At 38.0% G+C, this 27,136-nt stretch overlaps 1 protein-coding gene across 15 annotated transcripts in view; it reads right to left on the reverse strand.

The window, feature by feature from the left end:
- MITF (melanocyte inducing transcription factor) overlaps positions 1-27,136 on the reverse strand; it is a 228,836-nt gene that overhangs the window by 85,165 nt on the left and 116,535 nt on the right. For 8 of the 15 annotated variants that reach the window (XM_059879470.1, XM_059879469.1, XM_005222626.4 and 5 more), the window contains exon 2: positions 8,229-8,478. In XM_059879470.1, coding sequence (XP_059735453.1) covers positions 8,229-8,478 — 250 coding nt within the window. Of the gene's footprint in view, positions 1-8,228; positions 8,479-19,040; positions 19,134-21,072; positions 21,178-27,136 lie in introns of those variants that run through there. The other 7 variants (XM_059879471.1, XM_005222628.5, XM_015459504.3 and 4 more) reach the window with 3 other exon arrangements.

Below are 27,136 nucleotides of genomic sequence, written 5' to 3' on the forward strand. Positions count from 1 at the left end.
TAAAACATCTCAATATTCTGACCAATAATGATGACTACAATGAACCATAAATTACCACAGTGGTCAATGTGGTGAGGCAGTATTTTTCTACAGTCCAGGTCTTCCATCTGGCATATAGTGGCAATTCAGGGATACACTTTAATTATTCCATATGGATGTCCCCTTACTAATTTCAAATGCTTAAGATTATGTATCCTTCCATTAAGCCTGTGAGACTCCTCTGTAGTTTCTCTTCGACCTCCCACTTGGCTCTAACATAGTCTGTTACTGGTGATTTTTTGAAATGTTTAGAGGCTGTTCTTGAACTCTGTAGGAAACAGAGAGGAAGCAAGGTATGTGGTTATAAGTAGATAAGGTAGGCTGATAAGTAGATAAGGTGGGCTTCCCTGGTGGCACAGTGGTAAAGAATATGCCTGCCAATGCAGGAGACGCAAGAGACACAGGTTTGACCCCTGGGTCAGGAAGATCCCCTAGAAGAAGGCATGGCAACCCACTCCAGTATTCTTGCCTGGAAAATCCCATGAACAGAGGAGCCTGGTGGGCTACAGTTCTTGGGGTCACCAAGAGTCAGGCAGTACTGAGCACACATGCATGGAACGTAGGCTGAGGAGTCTAACTGTGTGACTTCAGTGACAATCTCTTTTTGCATCAGTTTCCCCATGGGGAAGATTGGGCTTATCCTACTTATCCCACAGGGCTGCTAGAGAGATACGTAATATAATGGACATAAAGGATTCAGCTTACCATCTAATACAGCCAATAATTAATGTCTGTGCAGTCACTGCTTGTCCTCCTCGAAGCTGCTTTAGGTAGTACCATGGTTACACCAGTAATTACTGTATCTGCTGCAGGTACCAGGTTACCATGTCACTTGAGTAACTAAACATTGCTACTTCTGCCTCCTAAACTTTTTCAGGTCATTCACTCTCAGAGAGGAACAACCACCAATGATTAAGAAATCAGTGCCATGAAATCCAACTAAGCTCAAATCCTGACTGCACCACTTGTTTCACACAATTCCGACGAGCTATTTGACCCCTTCGCCTCAGTTTCCACGTCTGTGAAATGGGGACACTAATAACGACCGCCTGATCTGGACGTGCCAACCATGACTGTGGGTCTAACAGTTCTCTGGGAAACACATACTAGCTGGAAGGCAGGCGGTACATCCATAAGAGCCTAAGCATTTTCTAAACAGAACACAAAGAGGGGAGTTAAGAAAGATGCCGAACAGGAATTCAGCACAGAAACAGGAATGTTTCTCAAATCCTTTTTGTTTTTCATCACCACCCCCTTAAGCAGCCATTTTAGACCTTCTTGTTACCCCTAATTACCTCTCCCCTAATCCCCAACCAAGAAAATTGTAACAGGTACATATACTGCATATCTGCTTATGTACTATGCCCTTTTAGAGCAGCGGTCCCCATTTTTCCATGAGTGGGAAGGTGAAGGGGAAGGTTTCAGGATGATTCGTGCACATTACATTTATTGTGCACTTTATCTCCATTATTATTATGCCAACTCCACCTCACATCATCAGTCATTAGATCCCAGAAGCTGGGGACTCCTGCTTTAGAGGATCACAAACCATTATAACATCTTGTATTTTTTGCCTTCCAAGAGCCAATTTTTGCTCCCCTGGGAGACAATATCAGCCCAGTTAAGAATGCATGTGCTACATGTCATATCATATTGAAAAGAAATTCCCATTCAAAGGTAGATTAAAAAAAAAAAGTCCCACTCCAATTTTCAGTTCTCACTCCAAGGCCCTAGACCTTAGCACTGTCCTTAAGTGCTACCTGGACCTCCAGTTTTAGGATTATGAGAACTGTGTAAATTAGAAGAGACTGCACCTATCATTATGGCTTTTTTTACCAGGAGAAAAAGAGGGGCTGAGCAGCTGCCCTTCATGTAAACCCACAAGGTGACTTCAGCGATGGCAAAGTAGCCCACTGAGAAGAAAAATCCCTGACCCTAGAAAGAAGGTGACCCTCCTCCCAAACCTGCATGGCTCAGATGTCCACTGAACACGGCTGACCTGACCCACACCCTAAGGAGATCATACCACCCGATTCTATGATACCCCTCAGCCACATAAAAATGGCTGTGTGCTCATAGTGGAAGAAATCACTTCCATCTTGTGTGCCAATATTACCAAATGAGGGGCTTTTCAGGTGGTACTGGTGGTGAGGAATCTACCTGCCAATGCAGAAGACATAAGAGACACGGGTTCAATCCCTAGGTTGGGAAGATTCCCTGGAGGAGGGCGTGGCAACCCACTCCAGTATCCTTCCCTGGAGAATCCCTTTGACAGAGCAGCTTGGTGGGCTACAGTCCATAGGGTCACAAAGAATTGGACACAACTGAAGCAACTTAGCATGTACACATGCATGAACATTACCAAATGAATATGGAATTACAGCTGATATTTCAGTGTTTCCAGAAAAGTGGAATTAATTCGTAAGCTTAGCTATATCAAGGCTGACTGTTTTGTTTTACATAGTTGCTCCCCACAGGGCTGCTCTTTCAAGTGGGCCAGGCCTAAAAATCTAAGCAAAGATGACTTTCTTTCAGCCAGGATTCACTGCTCATTCCTAGTTACTAAAAGCAGCGGAGGCAGAAAAGATGTCTGAGGTTAATCAATGCACATTTACTGAGATGGGTGCCCTACTTAGCCTGGGTTAAGTTAGATTTAGATTTCCCCGATGTAAGGCAAGTTTATGGAGAACTTTCCTGTGCCAGCCCGTAGATTACTAACTCCTTACCTACGGGGATATGGTATGCATCGCATTTGCATGGGAAGCAAATGGGTCGCCAGTCACTGCCAAGGCAAACTGGAGCACACGTATCACCAGAATGATCTAAGTGTTTCCAGTACACAGGGTAAGAAGTCCCTATTCTGCCTAAGGAACAGGAAGCTTAAAGCAATATTCTCAAAAGCACAGACAAGATATTTCTCTCTCAGAAAGAAAAGAAACTATTTGTCTCACTTCACCTGAAAAGGTGAACAAATAAAGATAGGATTTACATCTACCTGATCAAAACTGCCTAATACCTTTCTTCAGACCTCGCTCCTACAAAATGGATCTGTAGGTTGGAAAGCAGCAGAAGTCAGGAAAGCTGCGCCCCAGACTGTAATAGCTGGTGTCCTGCTGGATCTCCCTCTACACTGTTTAGATCAGTTCTCAGTTAACAAGTACTGTCTATAATTTTTGTTTTATTTTATTGGAGTATAGATGATTTACAATGTTGTATTAGTCTCCGGTGTACAGCAAAGTGAATCAGTTATACGTATACATACATCCCACTCCAGTGTTCTTGCCTGGAAAATGCCATGGACGAAGCAGCTTGGTGAGCTACAGTCCATAGGGTTGCAAAGAGTCAGACATAACTGAGCACACACACACACATACATATATCCAATCTATTTTAGATTCTTTTTCCATATAGGTCATTACAGAATACTGAGTAGATACTGAGTAGAGTTCCAACAAAAATGAGTTTTAAAGGGAAAGAAAATTACCTTATGTGTGACACTGAATACAAAGTGATAACGATCCAGAGCTTAAAGACTCTGTAGGGAAAGGAGGTCTGTAGGAGGATGAAAAGATGTTTGTGGAACCTGGAAATTGAATCCCTTTGTCCCCGAGAGAAGATGTGGCCTTGTAGACATGGTGTTTGATCCAAAAACAAAAGGATGCCAAAGTTCATAAACAGTCCTGAAACTGATGCTCACAGAATGTTCATGTAACTCACACTGACTGGTAACAAAAATATATGCTGGCCCATGGACTATGGGATTAGAAAAATTCTCAGGTTTCCTTTCTTATGTGGTCAGCAGCTCTAGCAAGATTCCCTAACTAAGGGGATAAAGGCAAGCCAAACTGAGACACACTGCATCTCTTCCCACTTCTTTTGGTCAATATGATGCTAATAAGGTTCTGTGTTCCTGCCTAAATAAATTCGGAAGAAAATCAAATGCATAATGGGGCCTGGGAGCCGTTCCTTCTTCTAATATAATCTACCAACTCAACTCATAACTCCACACACCTTCAAGTTTCTGTATTATACCTAAAGAATAAGCCATACCTTGACAATTCAACATCAGGTAGATTTCATAAATTACAGAGAAAGGCCAGCAATTCAGTCAGCCACCCTTTCCTCCATTAGTGAAATTTCATGGAATATAGGTTGTCAGACAGGGTGACAAAAAAGCAGAACACCCATCCATCCTGGGTTGCTAGAATCACTATTTAAATGAGATGCCATACCTAAGTCAACCACCAAAAAAACACCAATGTGAATTCAGTTCACAAGATAGAGGGCTCTGGAAAAAATGTGTTTTAATACCTGATGAACAGCAAGCATCACTTCTCATTCTGCAGTAATCTAATTCCTTGGGTTATCTGAGATGATTTGGAAAAAAAGAAAAAAATCTAAAAATAAATTTCTTGAAATTATTTAAAAGAAGATACCCTAAAGTTACCAAAAATATATATTTTTTTCCTTCAAATTCATATAATCTCTCTCCTAAGGAGAACAGAAAGATTCAATATACAATTTATTCCCAAGAGAATACCTTGGCTTTAAATTTTTTTAAGTCCAAGGAGAAAAAAACAAAAACAAAAAAAAAAGGAAGGGAGGCAGAGAGGGAAATTCTTGAAAATTCCCTATACATTTCTAAATAGATAAATGTTTTCACACTATAAACTCTTGTTTTCAACTATACACTGTCAGAGTCCATGTAGGGGGAGCAATTCTGATGAACCTGCCAGTTCAAGATCAGAGCAATCAGGTACTTTCATAATCAGTCAGGTTAGAGAGATGAGACAGGGAAAATGCATGCGTGATGGATGTGCGGATGAAGACGGTTGATATGTGATGCTTCTTCAGCCATGAGACTGTGTCCACAAGGCCTATCTCCAGTTCCTCTGTCTGTGTCTAAAAGGAGCCAGGTCAGATTTCAGATCTCTGGTTTGCTTGTCAATAAAACTACCTGTGGCAGAAACTACTTCCATTAATGGTTCTTAATGATATACTTTGTTAATTCACAGTGAGAAATACAGAGTACATATTTTCACTATTGTGAAATATATATTATGCACTCCAGATACTGGTTAATTTATGACAAAGAAGCATCCTTAAATTACAATACCCAACTGAATAGGGCTGTTCTTAAGAAACCTAGAGGATATATCCACTACGTGAATACATACAACAATAAAATTAACCACTCCATGTCACCTAAAATAAAAACCAACAATAGGAATAAAAATCATAAATTAAGTAAATCAATGTAGAAACCAGAGGCTAATCCTGCAAAGTTTCATGAATTTGCGGACTGAATGACAACCATCTGAGAAATAAGTAATGCAAATTTCCAATCCCTATGACTTCCAAACACTAGTCCTAAATTTACTAGAAGCGGTTGACAATTTAAAACATGCTTTATAAACGTTCATATTTTAAGCATAATTCTGTAAAAGAAAGGGGATTAACCAGAAAATACTAATTGAGCTTTTCAAAATCATTCAACACACCAAGAGCAAAAATGTTCGTAACATGGGTTTGTGTGTGTGATTTTTCTATCAAGCTCTTGTAAACCGGTGAGAGACGGGAGAGATTTACCCAGGATTCTCTGGCACACACTAGACATCTGACTGCCCACATCTACCTCCACTGAAAAGCAGGTATGTTCTGTTCTAGCAACTTAAATCTTTAAAAATTAAATGATGAATTTACTTAGACTATACTATTAGAAAAAATATCTATTCAATATCATCTGTATCATTATGCATAAATTAGTATACTCAGTGTTACTCCTTGAAAATGTATATTCATAGAAATGGGGGTCAAGATTAAGCAAATTAACTGCTTTTCTATTAACCATTTACTTCATAATATATGCTTATGATTTAAAAACTATAAAAGAGAAAAGAAAAAAATGACCATCTTTCTTACTTACCTTTCTGTAATAAATGATTCATAATATTTCCATCCACAAAACTTTCAAAAATATGCAAATAATTTTTATAAAGTACTAAGTATTTAAGTACTTGAAGTAATCATGTATATGACACTCTCCTTTAAATGTAATTTGAATCTCTTAGAATGCACCTTATATGGAATCATGCTTCTGCTTGGTCCTCCACATAAGGACAGTATATACAAAATCTGTCTAAACAGCTACCAAACCTACCCACATTGCTATGCCCTACACCTCTTAACATACTTTGCTCTTTATATAACTGAAGTATAAAAATGCACAAGTTAGAGATAAACTAATTCCGTATGAAATACACATTAACCATTTGTTCATTTTTATTTAGATTAAGTCTCCGGGTTCTAACAATATATTTGTGTTTTAACTTTGGACATATTTCTAGTATAACTAAATTGAGCGATAGAGTTAGGGCTAGTGTTACCAGGACACAGTAACATTTAAGGAAAAATGGTTATATTATTAAAACCAATTAGTATAGATTTTAATTTTAATCATATCACAATTACTTTTTTTAAGTAATAAAAACTTTTAAAAATGATGTCCGTTTTTAAAATGAAATGGAAATAATGTTTCAGCATACTCGGGTAATTTTTCTTTCATCAGATATAACTGCCTTAATAGGAATACAGATTTCAACTAATATACTTTAATATAATAACATTACCTATGATTTAGACATAAACCACTACTAACACAAATCTGTATCCTCTCTTCTAAAATCTGTTCTTCAGATTAAAAAAATAGACTACTAAAGTAAATAAAACAGACATTTCTCTATAATTTATTATTACTTAATTTATATAACTTTAAATAATCTGAAATATAGCTAAAAAAAATTATGATTCTTGTGAACAGCAGACAACTTAAATCTTAAATAAACCTTAGGTCTATAAAAACCCACTGGTTGCCAATTTTCACCCAAGCAGAACAGAAAGTTTAATGTACAATCTACTTCCAAGAGAAAAACTTGCCTTTATTTGGAAGGTGGGGTACATAAGATATACATTAGGTGTGGCAATATTCAGAACTTCAGTCATATTAGAGTAAAACTTTCTGCTAAACCATTTTAATCTTTTTCATCCTAACAGAATTTTAATATTAGTTTCTCTATGACACAGTTTCAGTACTCCATCATTACATTTCAAGAGTCTTACTGATAAGAAAACAACTGGCTTAAATTTTGTTTTTAAAGAACCTCTTTCCTTCTTCCTGGTAGAGATCATAGATTGCTTCCCAATTATCACACAGCATCCCATTTGCTTTCATAGTAAACTTTAAATAGTGAAAGATGTCCTTTCTGAGCATAGGAATGATTGCAAAGACCAACAATGAATCACCGGCAGTAAAGTTCACTTTGTTTAATGAACAGTAACATTCGGGACTCTTTAGGATGGATCAATTAGGTAATGGGATTTTAAAAATTAAGAAGTAAGGAAGTCCTCTTTCTTTTCTTTTAACATCACTTGCACCAGTCACATTTAAGAGCTGGAATGTTTAAAGAAGGAGTACCTCCCAATGTGATTGCAGGACCCATGTGTGAGATGGAATTCTATTCTTAGACTTGTTACAATTTTCCCTAGTAATTAGGAAGCTATATGTCCAGGATAGAATGATGCTAACAAGCTCCTGCAGTTTCTACTCTAGCAAGAAATCAAAGGGACCCAAAACAGACAACTCACTTCAGTTAAAAGATTATGCAGTCTGGTTATTAAAGCTAAGCTCTTCTACCATTTTCTATCTGAAGAGACTTTCTAAAAGAGTCAGATTCTACAGCCAAGATGATTTACTCAAGAGAAAAGAAAACTCAAGAATGGCCATGGAATGTATTTAGGGGAAAAAAAAAAAAAATATATATATATATATATATACCCAAGTTATTAGAAGAGGTTCATTTCAGATAACTTGTACATTTTTAAACTTTCCCAAAGAAAGATGGGAAGATATCATTACAAAAACCATCTATAACCTCCTGGTAATTTCTCACGGGACATCAACAACTCTTCCCCCATTTAGTGAGGGTTACTATTATATTTAAAGTTAGTTGGAATCTTTCTTTGGAAATACAAAGCCATGTAGGAATCAATGGAGCTGACATTTACAAATATGTTTCAGATAGGTCAATATAACCAAATAAACATGATGAGACAAATAAAACACCTGGAAAATGGAAAATGTTGAAGAAGAAGAAGGCTTGGCCCAGCCAACAAGAGTGACACTCACATACCTTAAGGACTTCCATCGGCACCTGGGTGGCAGAGGGGAGGGTGGTGGGCACGCTGACGTTTATGGCTGGAGTCTGACTCACAGGCACTCTCTGTTGCATGAACTGGGCCGCCTGCAGCTTCTGCTGCTGCTCCCTGCGTTCCTGCTCCTGCATCTGCTCACGCATGAGTTGCTGGCGTAGCAAGATGCGTGATGTCATACTGGAGGAGCTTATCGGAGGCTTGGAGGCCCCAGGATGCTCCTCGGAACTGCTGTGGGGAAACAGAAAAACACACATTGAGTTCCTAATGAGACCTTTCATTTGCATTTTGGGGTATCCTAAATTGCACCAAACTATGAAATGAGCCCGTGCAAAATATAATCAGATCGCAGAGTGGTATTCCACCTAATTGAAAATCAAGAGCTGACAGGATTTAAGTCATCAGTAGTTGAATTAAAATAAGTCGGCTTGATTGCATCTAGGCATTTTTATCATACAGCTTATTTTTTTTTTGACATTTTATATCGCCTACTACTCATCACCACCAAATATAGTGCTGCCATATGAAGTGCCAAGAAGCAAGGGATCTTAATGGTACCCAGAGTTTCACACTTAAAAATAATTTTCTTGATTTCCTTTTATAGCCGAATCTAGCCAAATAACTACTCCTGTACACTATCTAAATTCCTTGAAGATATTTAAACTGTTTACTAACACACAATAGTTCAAAGAAAAGGTGAACTCTGTCATGGGGAAATTTTTCTACGATACAAGAAGTGAAAGTCATTAAAGAAGGCTTTGGACCAGAATCTTAACACTGAACTCAACCTCAGTCTTCGAGAAAGAGGGCAGAAGACAAGTTCGTTTGGCAACTCCATTCTTCTTCGCCTGGGTTTCTTTGTGCAGTCTTTTCTTCTGATTCTTCTTGGCAAGTCCTATCCAACACGCATTCTATGAGTTCCCCATGAGGCCTGCCTCTAATGGTGCTAGCGCTTACTCTACCCAAAATCATTTAAAAAGCTTAAATACTTGTCACAAGTCAAGAAGAAAGGACTTTTTGATTTTCCTAAATATAGATTTCTATTGTTTATCTTGCTAGCTCTACGACATCAACAAGTAAATAAACCTCTCTCTGCCTTAGTTACCATGTCTGAAAAAGAGGAATAACAATATTTTAACTTACTTACCCACTTATCAAAATGGGAGATGCTTTTTAAATATCTTTTGCATCATTTATACTCGAAACCCCTACCTCTTAGGAATTTTGTGAGGATTAAACAAAATAATGAATGAAATAATGCACAAAAATCCCTTAATACAATGAGTGCTATGCAGTACTGCCTCAATAAATGTTTGTTGTTGCAATTACTATTATCTAGAAATTTTGTTTCTGGTAATATCATTTTCTTAAAAAAAAAAAAACAACAACAGTTTAGGGCAAAGAATATAAAACCTTAATTAGCACCTGGAAACAGAAAAAAGAGTAATATTTAGGAAGTATTTATATTCACGTCAAAGTTATTCTTCCAGAGAAGTATCTATACCTTTGAGCTTCTTTCCTTGAATATAAATCCCAATATCATCCTTATCTTCTAACAAAGGCAAAATAGAGCCTTTAAATTATTGACCAGCCTTACAAACCCCTTAAAGATAAAAATCTTCAAATTCTTCAGGTAAAAAAAAAAAAAAGTACTAAAGAATAAAGAAATGTTTGCATTTCACCTTCACAGAGTTCCAGAAAACTATATAATAAAAAATTATACTAGCATTTAACTCATTACCCAGCACAGAAACCTGCTTCAATAGACTGGTAAGTTCATATAAAATAATGCTGTTAATATAGAGCCATAAAAAATGGTATAGAGATATACTTATGGTTGTGAATTAAAACTATACAATATATTAAACTTAGGAAATCCTGCTATTAGAAAGGTATGATTAAACTTAAAAAAATGTTTACTACAAGAAAAAGTACAAAGACAATGCAACCCTGAGCTATTGCTGGAAGATAATACTACAATCCTCTAATATTATCAATATCAATATTATCTAATATTATCGGTCATCAAGTTGACAATATTATCAATTGATTTAGAAATTTCACTGATGGATAACTTTCTTAGGAAAATAATTCAAAATGTGGAAAACCTGACATTACAAAGCTGTTGACAAATTGCACGGTATTCTGTCCCCTGACATAGGCATGATTATGTAAATTATGAGGGGAGATGTGGGTTAAATAATACAAACTTTTAGTTACAAGATGAGTAAGTTCTGAGGATCTAAAGCACAGCATGGTAACTATAATTAACAATACTGCATCGTACACTTGAAATTTCTGAGACAGCAGATCTTAAGTGTTCTCATCACACGCAAAAATATGTAAGTAACCATGTGAGGTGATTAATGTGTTTCACAATGTATACATGTAAAAAATCATCACATTGTATACCTTAAATAATTTTGTTAATTATACCTCAGTAAAGTTGAGGAAATAAATAAAACCATTCAAAAGATTTAAGCATAAAACAGGTTAAAAAAAAAATAAGTTATGGACTTCCCTGGTGGTCCGGTGGTTAAGATTATGCACTCCCAATGCAGGGTACATGAGTTTGATCCCTGGTTGGAGAACTAAGATCTCCAATGCCACATAGTGTAGCTAAACAACAAAAAAAGTAAATTATGATACATATAGATTTGATAATATACCTTTTTTAAAAAAAAAGTGCTCAGCACACAGCAAAGTGCAAAATCCATGTCCTAAGACAAATTAAAAAGTAGAATCAAAAGTGGATGTCCATTCTAATCTAGAATAAGTAGAGTGTATGTATGTACACAAATATACACATGACCAGCAAAAGGATGAGAGCTGCCAAAGTGGGAGTGGGATTATAGGTAAATTTCTTACTTTTTACTTTTCCCCCTATAAACCATAATGTCACCATATTTTTTTCAGTGGCAGGATATATTCCACTAATTTGAAAACAGAAGGAACATGAATTAACTTATAAGCATGAAGAAGTGAGTTGAGTGATCAAAGTCACAGTTTGGCTGGAAGAGACTAGATCCATCCTAGACAGCATTTTGACAACAGGATAGGGAAGTGCTGACTTGTATCCACTGGTTCTCTTGGAAGTCTTCAGCATCCCAGAAGACTTAGACCCTCTTTCCCTTATAGTTTCCTACAGATACACAAAGACTGAACAATGCTAATACCCGGTTTATTACTTTCAAATCATGCATTCATCTACACCATAAAAATACCCCATCATTTCTCAAAAACACTCCATTCACCTGCTCAGGTTCTGCTAAAAGAGCACCAAAAGAAAATGCATTTTCCCACTTTTGAGTATGTGTTCAGAGCTCAAATGTACTTTCCTAAACCCAGAAAAGAAGGCTATTTAAAAATAAATAAATAAATAGATGGTCTTGCTATTCAAAGCCTGTCAGGTTAAAACATTCCCAGAGAGACTGATCCTTTTGATAAAAACAGGAGCAAACCTTTGTGCCTTGGCAAATGCAGCTGTGGAAAAATCGCACTAATTAGCTGCTCAAGACAAGCCATTGGCTGTGATACCAGGGGAAAAAAAAATCCTTTCAATTAACAGTAAAGCATTCTTGAGACATCTTAAGTTAAAATTACTAGTCATCAACCTCTAAGGCTGCAGACTTTCAAGTCAACAACAGTATCATTTAAAACATTTACTGAAATATCCTATTAGGAAAAAAATTACATATTTATATGGTAGACCCACATAAATAAATTAAAACCCCACACACAAAAAAATCTAGCAAGGTTCAGCTAATTGACATTTGAATAAGTCTTCTCAAAGAAAAGAAAGGAAAAATAGTTACTTCACTGCACACGTACCCTACTGGATATTTCCATGTTAAAGATGACTCTCAGACTGTCAGCTTTCCTCGATCTTTTAAACTTTACTTCCTCTTAGAAATAACTAAATCTGCAATTATCACCCTATCGACAAAAATACCTACACATCAAAATGTTAGCAGGTCACATGAGGAAGTTTTAAACTCAAAGTCAAGTTTTATGTGAGAACATTACAGGTAGCCAAAAGCTTATTTTTAAAATGAGGACGTGATGCTTCAACTACTACTAATAAGAGTTGTCTCAATGTATTTAGTTTTAATAGCTGACCGAACTCATCCAGGGCCCATGAACCTCAATGTGCATTAGGTAATCCTAATTTCATCAGTCTGATTCCTTTTAATCAGATTATTTAAAGGTCATTTATTCAACAAATGGCTATTGAGGGTTTCCCCTGTGCCAGGTGCTGGGAATACCTAGTTTCTAATCTCAATGAGTTTAAAAGGCAGGGTCGTGTAATTTTTTTTAAGATGCCTTAAAATTAAGTCAGTTATCTAGATTATTGGACTCTTATCTAGTTCCATGTGGGAAGGTATATATTTCACCACAAGAAGTCACCCTTTGAAAGCCAACTGAAGGGGAGGCAAATGCCTTAATTGGCACTTACCCACATCACTAAGACCAGGCAACTTCCCTGAAAACTGGGAATTGCTCAGTGGTGACTCAGGAGTATGGCCATCAATGGGACACAACTTCTAGTTCAGTCGCTGCTGAGCAATCTGATCTTTAACAAGCCACTCAACCTCTCTGAACCTCTCCAAAACCCACCTCCTAAACGAACAACAATGACTGAGTGAGCGAATCCCAGCTAAGTTACAGTGATAACATGCCAGCTAGAATATGGACACTTAGATAAGTAGCCATAAACGTGACCTGAGTTCCTAACTTGATGGCTAAATTTACATTTTTAACCTTCAAAGCCTGACCCTTCTCTGCAATGGTAAAGAGACATTTGGACATGTGCTCTGTGAATCACTGGTATATTCCTAAATTCAAAGAGTTAATTCCTCTGCCTTCATCAGCAACTTAAATATATCAGAAATCTCATAAACTCCAATATCTCGCCATCCAAACAACACTTGCCTGACCAATCCTCACCTTTCACAGTGATGCCAATACCCCTTCACCAGACCTTAGGAATCAGTCTTTGGTCTCCATATCACAATCATCCAAGACGTGAATCTGGGTGTAAGCTGCAACTTAGCTTCTAGGCTCAAGGAGCTGATGAACTTTCCCTTGCCTTACCTCTCATCAATTCCACAGGCAGAATACAGTCCTGGCCTTTACTAACCTGTGACCATGGCCAAGTCAGTCAATCTCTTTGAGCTTTGGTTTTATTTATAGATTGTTTAATACATTTGCCTCTTGGCATCATGCTGCTGCTAAGTCACTTCAGTCGTGTCCGACTGTGCGACCCCAGAGATGGCAACCCACCAGGCTCCCCTGTCCCTGGGATTCTCCAGGCAAGAACACTGGAGTGGGTTGCCATTTCCTTCCCCAATGCATGAAAGTGAAAAGTAAAAGTGAAGTCGCTCAGTCGTGTCCGACTCTTCACGACCCCATGGACTGCAGCCTACCAGGCTCCTTCATCCATGGGATTTTCTAGGCAAGAGTACTGGAGTGGGGTGCCATTGCCTTTTGCCTTCTTTATTTATAGATTGTTTAATACATTTGCCTCTTGGCATCATGAGGAGGATTAAAATTTGTAATAGAGGTAAAAAGCTTAGCACAATAACCAAAACACAATTCAGATAAACTAGAACAGAGTTAAAAAAGTAGTAGTCAGAAAACATGAAACCATGAACAAGCTACTTCTTTTTTATGCAAGAAAGTGAATTTTATAAGCCTGTATGCAAGCTTGGACCATAGCTTATCTGCTTTTTAAGGTTTAGGCAATCTCTTTTTGATTCAGAGAATTTGACAAAGTTTGAAGGGGTGGAGAGAAGATAATCTATCCTGCAGTTCACTCACAAGATATAAAGTAAAACTCCTAGAATTTTTCTCCAGGAAAAAGGAATCTTCATTATAATCTTTCAGTTGATAGAGCTCAAAGCCTAGCATCTGCCTGCACTGGATACAATGTAATTACGTCCAAGAAAGCACAGTGGCTGATGTTCACACAGACAGTGAAGACACAGGAAGGCATGATAATTAACCTCATGCACAGGTAAGAAAGCTATGTCAGAGATAGGTTAAGCTACTAGGGTTTCCAAATGCAGAAGGCTGGCTGCCACACCATCAGCTAAGGACCCTGCCTAAAGTCAAAATGCCCGGGCTCCATCCCAAGAAATTCTGACTTCAGGTTAGGTAAAGCCCAGGAATCAGTATGTCTACAAAAACTACGCTGCTGATTCTGATGCCAGGTTTGGAAACTTGGACACCCAAGATCATCCATTTGTTTGGTAGGAGTGCTGGGACATGAACTCACATCTTTGATTCTTAGACCAGAACACTTTCTTCCATGTCTGAGGAAATGCACATTCCATTCCCGGCCTCTGATAACTCCAAGAGCTCTGAAGAGTCCTTCTGATGCTGAACCCAACATGCTGAACGGAATGAAATGGTAAGGACCACCCACTCTTGCCAAACGGGCTATAAAACCAACTAGACAAAAAATCTCTGCAAATACTGCCAATGGATCATTATGGTTACAACATAACTATTCTATTATAAGGAAAAGTACATCAGAACCTACAGGCCAAACCTACAAAACTGCTGTTCTGTCAGCAAAAAGAGATTTTTAAGAGTCTTAAGAAAGTAAGTCCAAGTGCATAAATTACCAAAATAAGAGTCAGTAAACAGATATATCTTTTTAAATGGCAGTATGGATATCTAACATTTTAATATTTATTTTATTTATTTGGCTGTACTGGCTCTTTAGTTGTGGCACATGGGATCTACTTCCCTGACCAGGGATCAAACCTGGGCCCCTGCACTGGAAGTACAGAGTCCTAGCCACTAGATCAACCAGGAAAGTCCTAGTATTTAACGTTTTCAAAGGATCAGCTATTTCCATTATTTTAACCTTTCCCTTCTTTCCAAAGTCACTGCTCTATAAGCGTAGAGATGACTTTTTCATCATGTATGGTAGAAGCAAGTACCAATAAGAATATATATTGTTACTTGTCTATATGATATATATATATATATATATACACACACATAAATATAAGAAATATATGGTGTATCTGATATATGATATATATGACAAACATCACTTAAAATAACTGAGAGTATAACTCATGTAAATGTGAAAGTACCAGATTTCACACTTTGGCTTCAAAAGTGGAAATCTTGTGGACTTGAGCCATCAACAACCTTGGTTGCAGTGGTCAAGAAAAAAAAAAAAGAAAACATGCCAAACGTCCAGCTTTTCCTGGTAACACTATCAGCTCAGACAATAAATGCTACAGGTTTCTGGCACAGAGGAAATAAAAAGGCTTGCGAAGTGCAGCTTGTCTTTCTCCTCTTCTTTCCTTCAACAAATATCTGAAGGTCTTCCAAAGGCCCTGTTCTGCTAGACATGAGGCCGGCTTGGTGTCCAGAGAGGACCGCATGCCCATCCTCTGGAGTTCTTTACTCTTTGTTGTGCATAAGGAGGAAAGTGTTCTAAAAAAGCAAGAATTGCCAAGTTAAAAATATGCACGTTAAAAATCCAAAATCGTCACTTTTCAACACCTGGAATCCAATTAGTTTGAAAGAATTGTAGTCTCTCTGAATCTATTTAGGATTAATGCTCTTTAAGCTGGACCTTCGACAGGCACCAGTAAGAGTAACTTCAATAACTGATGAGATCAAAATCAAAAAGAAGCATAATAAGACTTATATCCGTATTTTTCAAAGAAACATAAGAAGACAAAACTAATATATCAACATTCTTCAAAAGAGGGTACAAAAAAAGATTCCCTGGAGTACAGGAAGAAAAGATTGAAATTTATATAAAATTTACCCATCACTGTTATTTTCTATTTTTATACATGTTGTATATTATAATATTGGGCTTCCCTGGTGGCTTAGACGATAAAGAATCTGCCCAGGTTTGATCCCTGGTCAGAAGATCCCCTGGAGAAGGGAAAGGCTACTCACTCCAATATTCTTGCCTGGAGAATCCCATGGACAGAGGAGCCTGCCGGGCTATAGTCCGTGGGGTTGCAAAGAGTCAGACACAACTAAGCAACAAACACACACATATTATAATATAGCATCAGTATAGTGACACATGTATGAAATTTATAAGTAAACTAAAATATGTTGAGAGAGCCAGCTTTAAAAAACTTACTTTAGGAGATATGACCCAAAATGTTTGAGACCTCTATAATATTAGCCCAGTGTTCTTCCAGGCGATATTCACCATCAGATTTTTTTTTAAGTTGATTATATGCACCCCTCCCAAATAGATATTCGTACTTCTATACACTCCAACCAAGGAGTATCTGTTACTGAAAGCTATTTTCAAACAAGGATATGAGGGTACCATTTCCTCCTTTTAAGGCCATGACTGTCCTCCGTTTCCCACAGACGCCACCATGGCTTTCCACACTCCACTCTCAATTCCTTTCTAAGAAATTATTTCTGGCAGCCTATCAAAAGGTCATAATGCAGATAAAGTAGATGGCCCCACACTCAATCCTATCTTTCCTATCAAGCTGCATTTCACTAGATCACACTCTAGAATTCCTGTCTACACTGTCCAACCGTGGAACCTCATTCACATCTAGATGCCATATTTTAAAAGACTCTGAAAAATCCATTCCTTATAAGGTATAAGTAATTGATATGGCATAACAATATATCCCACTTAGAGCAATTTAAAAGGAACGAACTTTTATCCAAAACTATAGTTGGTAAAGAATCTGCCTGCAACGCAGGAAACCCATTTTCTATCCCTAGGTTGGGAAGATTCCCTAGGGAAGGAAATGCAACCCACTCCAGTACTCTCGCCTGGAAAATTACATGGACAGAGAAGAGCCTAGAAGGCTATGGTCCATGGAGTCACAAGAGTCAGACACAACTTAGTGACTAAACCATCAAACCACCACGACAATCTAATGAGAGAATTCAGACATGAGTGTGAAGTAACTGGAAGGATATTTTTAAAGACTGAAAAGCCTTCTATCTCTACTTGAACAATCGCCCCAGTCACAGGTATGCTCTGTCCATGTGTCAAGATAGCAACACAACAGGTGAGAGAAGATTCAAAAGCCTTAGACTGCCATCACTTAGCAATTACTACATGTCTAAGACATATCAACCAAGATGCAAAGTTTGCAAAACTGTTTGAAAATCAAAACAAAAGTACCAATTATGATCTCAGGAGCAGTGAGTATATGCACTTGTCATGGTCTAAAAGCCAGCCTTACAAATAGGGGTAATGATTTATGGCGGTCACATATTACTTATGCTGGCTCACCATACTGCCTCATTTCTTTGAGAAAGTACCCTAATTCCATCCTGAAAAACCAGCCCCCTCATTTTCCATTCATGAGGCAGGTTATGGTGGTGCTATTAACTCCAGACCTAGAAACACAACGTGGGTTTGATCAATCAACATACCCATCGAATGGGCTTATACTCTAAAATGACCCAATAGAGGCAGCCCAATGCCTTTGACTAGAACTACTGGGGTAAAAGACCTCTATTTATACTAAGGTTTGAAAAGATGGTAGGATATAAATCTGGAACTTCCTGAAACTATATGGAAAGAAAGGCAAACTAAAGGAAACAGTGATGTGAACTGAAAGAAGGAATTGAGGCCTAGAAAGAAGGAAGAGTGCATAAGAAGCCAGCATGTGGATGGCAAAGAGCATCTGGATCAAACCATCCCTGAAGCCTCGTAACCCTGGACACAAGATACACTGATTTACAAGGGACTCTCAATCTCCATTTCTGTTTAATCCAGTTGGATGTGCTCTGTTAAACCATAGTACATTTTTGTGTCATTTTAGAAAATATCAGTTATTTGTTAAAAAAAAAAAAATCAATGTTTTGGCCTAAGAGCTACAACTCAAACAATCTAGCTATCCATTCTATTTTGCCCTTGTTTTGGCCAGTACACTGCCACTCACATTTCCTACCTTTTCAGGGGGTAGATTGGCTTCATGCCTGAGTTTTGCTAGTGAGACTTCAGCAGAAAGATCACATGGTTTGTTCAAAAATTCTTCCTAAAGAGATACCCATTTTGCCATCATGTCTCCTAGAATTTAGTTGTAATGGCTGCAGGTGTAGCAGCCACTTTGGACCATGAAGATGAGACCCAGACTTAAGGATAGAGCTGGAATGTTCCTAGCCCCTCATGACCAGATAGAGCTAGCTCTATGAGGGCAGAGATTTCTATGCTTTATTCACCAGCACCTAAATTCTCCAGCACCTAAAAGAATATTTAGCACATAGTGGGATGAAATAAATATCTATCCAAAGAGTAAATTTGGTATCTCTACCCTAACAAATAACCCACCTCCTAAAATCAGGTAACACTAGAACCTTAATGCTGGAAGACCTTTAGTAAAACCATTGCTTGAGTCACCCAGTGACAAAGAACAATCTTTTCCCAAAAATCTCAGTTCCAGAAACCAACTGTATTAGTTTAATTATAAGACAAACTTTTCCTCCATATTTTAAGGTTTCTCAAGTCAGAATAAATCTCATATATATATATATATATATATATATATATATATATATTTAGTAGAGCTTTCTTCTCCCCCAAACAGTCATCTTATAATCAATAGTAAATCAGATACAAGGAAACCCATTTGATAGACAAATACTGTGACACTGGATTAGTCATAGCCACTCAAAAGCACAATGGAGGTACAGTTTGGATAATTCAGAAATCTGAGCATTGGAGAAATACAATTAAAAGGCCACAGGAAGAAACATCAATTCAGTCAGTATCTGAAATGAAAATCCACAGAATGGAAAAGAGAAAAGCAGAAGCCACGTACCCAGAATACCTCTGTTGAAATTCCAGCTCTATCGTTTCTCAGCGATAAGACGTGGCCAGGATCTTTCACCTGCCCAAACCTGAGTTTTGTCATCTACAAAATGGAGGTAGGAGAAAAGTACTTTTGTCAAAGAGCAAGTATGAGAACTGAATATGCTAATGCAAGTAAGATTTTTAGGACAGTGGTCAGCGCATCCTGCAGACAGTAAGTAAATGTTAGGCAATGGATTCTTTTGTGCTGCGCTTGAATTCCCAAATTGGTACTCTCTCAGCTTTCTAATAACTTGAAACTATTGAAAACTGAAAAGTTATTTTCTAGGAACCCAAATTCTTACAAGGCTGCCTTCTGCTATAATGTTTCTTTGCTTTCCTAGAGGAAAATACAAAAGAAACAATTAATTCACAGAGTGTACCCTCCCCAAAAGAAGAGGCAAGAAGAAGTTAATGAGCAACAGCTCAGTGAACAAGTTTTGTCAAAGATATGAGCTAAGAATTTCATTCTGAGAGTTTATAAAGGAAGCATGGTCCTATGGCCAGTATTTTAGTCAACCAGAAAAAAAAGAAATCAATTAAGCAAAAGTAGTTGAAATTAAGCATTATATTGGATATAAATTCAAGGATGACATCATTACTATCCTAAAGTTAAATGGCATGCTTTATCCATTTATAACATCCATTCATTTGCTTAAAAATAATATTTCAAAAATTATTAAGTTATGGAGGACATTCTTGTGTGATATGAACCACAGACAACTATCTGATTTACAAAGGATAAAATTGTAACATTTCTAACCTGATGACATTTTAAATACATAATTATGTATATACTCTGTTCATAAAATGTTCTATCATTTTAGAGAGATGAGTAATTAAACTTTTAATAACATATACAATTTTAAAAATCTATAAAAGCAAACCATACAGCAAAAATAGAACAAGACATTAGAAAACAATTTAAATAATTATAAAGTCTTTTAAAGATGTATCCACTGAACATTAGGAATTTTACCACAATTACATTTACAGGAATTTTATTTTTTAAGAATCAGATTCTAAAAATAGTTCTGCTACTTTTAGTATTTTTCCATTATTCTTGCCGTCTTTAAACACACCTTCACAAGCTGCTGAACATAATGCTTTTCTGACTTAATCAGAACCTCTCTCATGACCCAGGAACGTTCAGTAAATAATTATTAAGCTCCAGAGGTGGCTTTTGCTTAAGTTGATTTGCTTGAATGCCTATTCACTTAGGGACATGGCTTTTAGTATTGTTTTCAAATCTTATCACCTAACACTGAAAGTAAATATTGAAGGAAATGGTGGGGGGGGCAGTTGGGGGGAGAGGAGAAAGCTGTGATCCATTTAGCATTTCTCCATCTTAGTATTTCTTTGAAAGTGCCAATTTCAAACTCATTCTACATTTCTGTGCCAGATAGATAATTCTGATGTTTGGATGTTTTCTTTTCCTCTCAAAGAGACAAAAAAAAAAAAAAAAATCAATATAAAGAAATGCAAATGCAATGTTTATTAATGCAAGTGTACTACTCCACAGTGTGGGGTAGAGGGGAGAGGAGAAAGCAAAAAATCCAAAGTGTCTGCAAGGGGACAATTCTGACCAATGTCACTAAGCACACCCGTTTTCCTGAAGAAAAACCCTTTTTTAGTCATCGCAAAGCCCGGCTTCAGACTACCTCAGTAACCATAAATCAAGCTCTGTTCCCACTTTTGAGCAGTCATTTTGGGGGCATGATTAATTTAAGACCGACATTCCATTTCAAATGAGAAAGCAGAGCTAATGGACTAGCATTTCAATCCCCCCACCCCACAAATTAGTTGTTATCCTTGTCACAGTCACCTACCAGAGGTTACAGCTGAAGCCGATTAAAGCCACATCACAGAGTAACAGTCCCAGAATTTTTAACTCCCGATAAAACCTTCCCTTTCTCTGTTCTCCCCTTAAAAACAAAAAATAAAAAAAACAAAACTCCTGCCAAGTGGTCCCAGGATTATTTCCAGAATAAAACTCCACTTACAGGTAAAAGCTTTCAAAGGAACAAGGCATGAACATCTGAACTCTAAGCGCCTCCATCTTTTTTCCTTTAAGGTGTTCTGCAAGCCCTTGGCGAAGAGTGAAAGTCAAAGTTAGTTCTGGCACTGGCTGTGTCACTAGGGGTGGCTCCTGATAAGGCCCTGGAAACTCCAATCCAAACACAGCTCGTGCTACAACGGTGCCCGGTGTCTGTCTGCAACAGCAGACCTGTTTAATCCAGTACCTACTGTACCTGCAGGACAAAAAACTGCTGCCTCACCCTGCAACAGGGGCTTCACAAGGACCAAGGCACCACCGGAAACCCAAGCCAGCGGCCAGGCGACACCTGGGATGCTCACTTAGCCCTCTTGAGCACGGGTATGGGTACCGGTGGGGGCCTGCAGTGACTATGTGCTATTAGAGAACATGAAGGCAGAGGTAATTTTACATCCTGGTGAATTTCTAACACCGAAAAGAGCCACAGAATCCAGGATGGCTGTGGGACAGCTTGTGTCCCGTCTCAACTGGGGAGACCTCTGGCAGCAGCTCATCACACAGCTCTAGCTGCTTTGCATCCATGCAAAAGCATTTTTGGAACTGGAGGTTGCTCATCGAACATGCTTTCCTGCTAACAGGGTCGAGATCTGGGCAACATTCCTTACCCTCAGACCCCAAGAATATAAGGAGTGCTATCCCTTGCTCAGTCTTGGTGAAAATCAGACACAAGCTGCTTCTTACTGTGGGCAGTATCTTTTAGGACATCTTTAGCCCATACTTCTGCATATTCTTAAATTGTCATCCAATTAAACTCTGAACTCACTGCAATAATAACAGATACTCTCAAAAGACACTTTAAAATTCTGACATGACAGCGTCAATAATATCAAATATTGATGCAGCTCCTACAGACTCAGCACATCAAAGATGTCCTGCAGATTTATGAAAATGTCTGTTCTTCCCTACACACAATTCAAAGGTCAGAACAAAGACATCTGATATGGACTAGCTGTGTATCCTGGGCAAGTTACTTCACTTCTCTGTGCCTGAGACTGTCTTCAAAGTAAACGGGTGGAAAACAGAGCAATCTCTATAAGCCATACTCAAACTTGAATTTCATGTGATGAAGTGATCTTTCTTTAGTTTCCCTTTAATAATGGGAAATATCCAGCCAGAAGTCTCTGACAAGCTGTTCCTGGCCCTTTGTATTCTTCGTTCATTTTTTCTTTTGTTGAATATTTATGGAACACCTTCTACGTCCCAGGCACTGTGCAAAGTCTTGGAGCTTCAAGTCTAATGGGACACATCTTAAATAATCACCCAAGTATTTAATGTAACTTGTGATAAATGTGACAAGGAACCGGGAAAGCTTAATATGTAAGGGTCAGGAAAGGCTTCCCTTAAGCAGGGACCTCCGGGCTTCAATGTGAGTGGGGGTTAGCAGTTATGGATTCTGGGTGTGAAGCGAGGAATGGGAGAAGAGTCTTCTGAACAGTGGTAAAACATGTGCAAGAATCCTGAAGTGGGGAGTTAGAAGGAAGCTCCACTGCGGCTGGAGGTCAGACAGTAAGGGGAATCATGGGTATCCATGAGACTGAAGCAGTGGCTACAATCAGACCATCAGGACCTGGGAGACAAGGGAAGAGTCACTGATTTTCTTCCAAGATGAAGAGGAAACCATTGAGAAGTTGTAAGCAGGCTCAGATTTGTGTTTTTAGAAAGGTCCCTCTGGCTGCTGTATCGAGAACCACCCAGAGGAGCAACAAGATTAGCTACTTCATGGAGGTGAGGGGAGGCGATGAGGGGAAAATGGACAAGAGTGGAGAGAAGTGGATGAAAGCAGGTAGATTACTGGCAATGCTAAAGACCAATATGTAGAAGGAATGTAGGTGGGGTGGGGAAATCAGATCCCTGATGAAAATAATCGTGCTCATTATTAACAAGTTACTGAGGACTTTCTACATACCGGGTATTGTACTGAGTTCTAGCGTTAACAGATGACTAAGATGCTACACTATTCCCCTTACTAACCTACTCCGCACCTTGCTTTTCCTCCCTCTAGCACAGTAGAGTATATAAATCAAGAACACAAGTTTTGGTGTCAACTTCTTCAGATTCAAATCCCACCACTTACTAATTCTGTGACCTTGTGCAAATTTACTAAACTTCCCATGCCCCAGTTTCTTCACCTGAGAAAGGGGAAATGATAAATGGCTATCCCACAGATTATTGTTAAAACTGAAGGGAATAATATATGAATATATGTAATGTGTATGGTACAGTTTAGGGAAGCAAGCTGTACCCTTGCTCTCTGCCCTCCAGCCACAGTGGAACTTCCTTCTTCGACACATATTAAGCTCTCAATTAAAAAAGTAGCTCTTACGATTATGATTGAAACTGTCTATTCTGGATGCACACCGACTAACCTACAGAACCAACAGAAATTCAACAGAGTGGGAGAATTGAGAAATTTGAATATCAAAGAAAACAGAGAGGTTAGGAAATTACCATATCAGGACCTTCAAGTGGTGATTTTTTTTTAAAAGACCAAGCTGGACTCTATCCCACCTTGGACACTATTTGAAGCTGAATTAAGTTACACGGTTCCCGGTAAGTTTTTGAAATGAAACCCTGATTTATTACATGCTTACACACAGGGAAAATTTGTACCCTCCACAGGCTCTCAAATGTTCATCATGAAACCAATGGCATCAATTCCAGCCATTCCAACAGGGACACCGCGTGGTGCCAAATTCTTCCCTGGCAGGTTCTGCCAATGACATCGCCTGATATTTTGTCCTGGACAATCCACCAACCCAAGGAGGCTATCCATTGACCGTTTACATAAATGTTTAAGTAAAATTACTTTCAAGGGGCGTGTGTTCAACTTATTCTTGGTACCTTCAGAAATACCTATGTCACGCGAATGTTCTTGGGGAATCTCCCTGAACAGAGCAATGAAATACCTATCAGCAAATGGAATAAAGCTTGACATACACCTCTGACAAAAGCCATAAAATTCATGGAACATTACATACATTTCCACAATCCTGCCCCTCAAGTAGTCACACAATCATTTAACAAATGTCTTCTGAGTGGCAGGAACCATATCTGTTCAGTTTACCATTGTATCCCTAGAACCTAGAAGAATAAACAATCCACAATGGATGTTCAATAAATACATTGACAATGAATTAATCTGTAATGTGTAAGCAACTCTCTTGTTCATATTTGTACTATTCAGATATATATCCTAAGTGCATATACACATAAAAATGTATATGTATGCATACACACAGACACATAAATGTATATATACACACAAACCCTAAAATTTAAATACAAAATAAGAACTGGTAACAGACACAAAGGAAAAATAATACTTTTAACATGAAACACTGAGTGTAGAATAAAAATATTACCTGTACTCCCATATAATTCAAATCTTAACTGCTACTCCTTGCCCCAAATTCCAGCAAATCAACTAGAGTCATCAGAATTCTCACTGACCTTTTCCAAAGACAACTGTAACAAAAATGGAACTTAAAACTATCAAACATCCAAGTGACAGCCAATTTTTTTTTTTTACTAACTTTGGGCCTCAATCTTTTGGGAAGGAAAAACTCAATCACTATGTTGAACGAGTTAGAGAAGAGATAAGAGGTTTTACTTGTTATCCTGTCCAAAATTCAGCTGAAGAAAAGTAGAACCACTCTTTTAACACAGTTAGAATCCTTCTTATTTTATTTGGATATCAAATGTTTTATTTTCCCCAAAGCACATCATTGTCTTACATCTTTCCTTCTGATAGCTATTGCTTTTTTCAATAAACCACTTCTCATCACCCTAACAATAATCAACAGTTGAAGACGTAATACATGCCATCCACTATACTGACTCATGAACTACCTGCTACATACAATTTAGGAAGCATCTACCCATAATGTTTTATTATAATCCCAGCCAATGGTTCACCAAACCTGCATTTCTATCAGAAAGACCTAGGGACCATTCTCCCCCCACCATCCCTTTAAAATCAACTCAGGAGCATTTAAAAACACAAATGTCAATGATCTTCCCCCAAATAAATGACTGAATGAGACTTTCCAAAGCATTGTTTCAAATTCCAATCTTTTAAAAAGATTCTCATAAAAGACTAATATGAAGTCAGGCCTCGGAACCACTACTATATACCATATTTCAACATACATAATTATATATAATATGTTCTATGAAAATTATCTCTGCAAGAATGACAGGAAAATGCCCAAGATCCTCAAGTTCCCTTTATCTGTTGAAATAAGAAGTCTTTACTTGTATAGTCTGATGCTGTAAAGTGTCCGCTTGGAATTATTATACAATGGGTATGCTTTGAATGTTAAGTGAAAGTCTTATTATGAGGTAATTAACAAGTATCGTGAAAGTGGCTGCAAAATTCAAAAACTTCCATCCAGAGTAACAAACACATCTGGCTCTTTTCCCCACATGCCATCATGCTCACATTTTGGAAAGTCAGATGTCACCAAAAGGCCCTTCTACTCAAATATTCGCTGATGTGCCCAGCATTTGAGAGGTGTTTCTCAGTGCTGTGGGGAAGATAAAGAAGAAGATGTGAGAGCTTCTGCTTCTCTGGGGCTCACCCCAGGGAAACTCCAAACTCACATACACAGGCCCATGGTTAAGAGTGAGGAGTGGGGGACAAAATGGCAGTTTCAGGGGTTCCTCTCCACCCTTCAGATGAGGTCTCATGGGTTTTGTGGCCTCTTCCCCAGGGAGGGCTTCCTCCCCGACCCCATCCTACCTAAAGAAGGAACATCCACTTCTGCTTCTTACTCTCTCAGCAAATGCTTCTTTTTTTGTAGCACTGAATCCCACTCCTAATCATTTGTTTTGTTTGTTTGTCCTTTATCCTGGAGGGCAGGGTCCTTCCTGTGAATTACATTCTCAGTGTCTGGTATATAATAAGTGCTCAAAAAACTTTTGTTCAATGAACAATGGATGAGTGGATGAGTAGAAGGAAAGATGAATAGATGGAAGAATGACAAAAAAAGATCAGGTAAGGAAGGAGTTATGAAATATAATTTGATGACAGCATTTAATTAATTAGGAAGTCAAAAGGCAGTAGTGGGGCTCACGATTGTGTACTTTTCATTTGGAAGCTTTCAGTTGCTGAACACAACTCATTTTCATGGATAAAGTACGAGGATACAAAGCTACAGGAACTGGCAGCCTGGGAGTTCTAATTTGAAAACACTCACAGCAGGACTGAGGGAAATTTTTAATGACTATGTATCTACAGAAATAAGTGCTCAGTACCACTCAATCACATTTATCTCTTTCATTCTGTTTTTTTTTTTTTTTTTCCTACTACCAAGAACATAATCTCCCTATAACAATGATGGGACAGCATCTTCTGAAAGACTGCTCACTGTACCCAGCTCACAAAGAAGCCCTTTAGGGGTGAAAAGGAAAATGCACACAAGACCAAGATGACCCCAGGTAAATTTAATCTAGGCTCCTGTCGACATTACCAAAGAACTCTTTAGATTTAGAGGGAAAAAAATAATGCTTTTCCAAACTATTTAGAAAACTCTGTCCTGAGAATACAAATAAAATCTACAAAAAGAGGCACTTCAAATGCTGGTTGAAGTAAATTTTTAAGCAATTAATGAAGGGAGAAATATTTGAAATAACAGTCGGTCTTTCATAAATAATCAATACGAGAGATTAGTTCCTTACCTTGAGCTCTCTGATATTATCTGTTAGAGTTCACTTCAAAAGAAATACTCGCACTCCATGAAAGGCAATTCGGAGGCTGTTTCTTTGCTGTCTATCAATGGCAGTGGGGTTCTGCAATAAGCAGAACATAATCCACAAAAAAAGCCAAGTTCGTGAGGCAACACAAACTTGAGGAAGGAAACACGGATGGAGATTATGCCGCTTTGATGGCATTTTCTCAAAAAAGAAATTTAGTAAAAATGCAATTACTTTCCTTATCAAGGTAAATAAATAGAAAAAGATAAGGCTGTTGCCATGGAGGCAGGGGTGCAAAGTTATTCACACTAGGATTT

Source organism: Bos taurus, chromosome 22, assembly GCF_002263795.3.
Source record: "Bos taurus isolate L1 Dominette 01449 registration number 42190680 breed Hereford chromosome 22, ARS-UCD2.0, whole genome shotgun sequence".
In the NCBI taxonomy this organism is placed as follows: Eukaryota; Metazoa; Chordata; class Mammalia; order Artiodactyla; family Bovidae; genus Bos; species Bos taurus.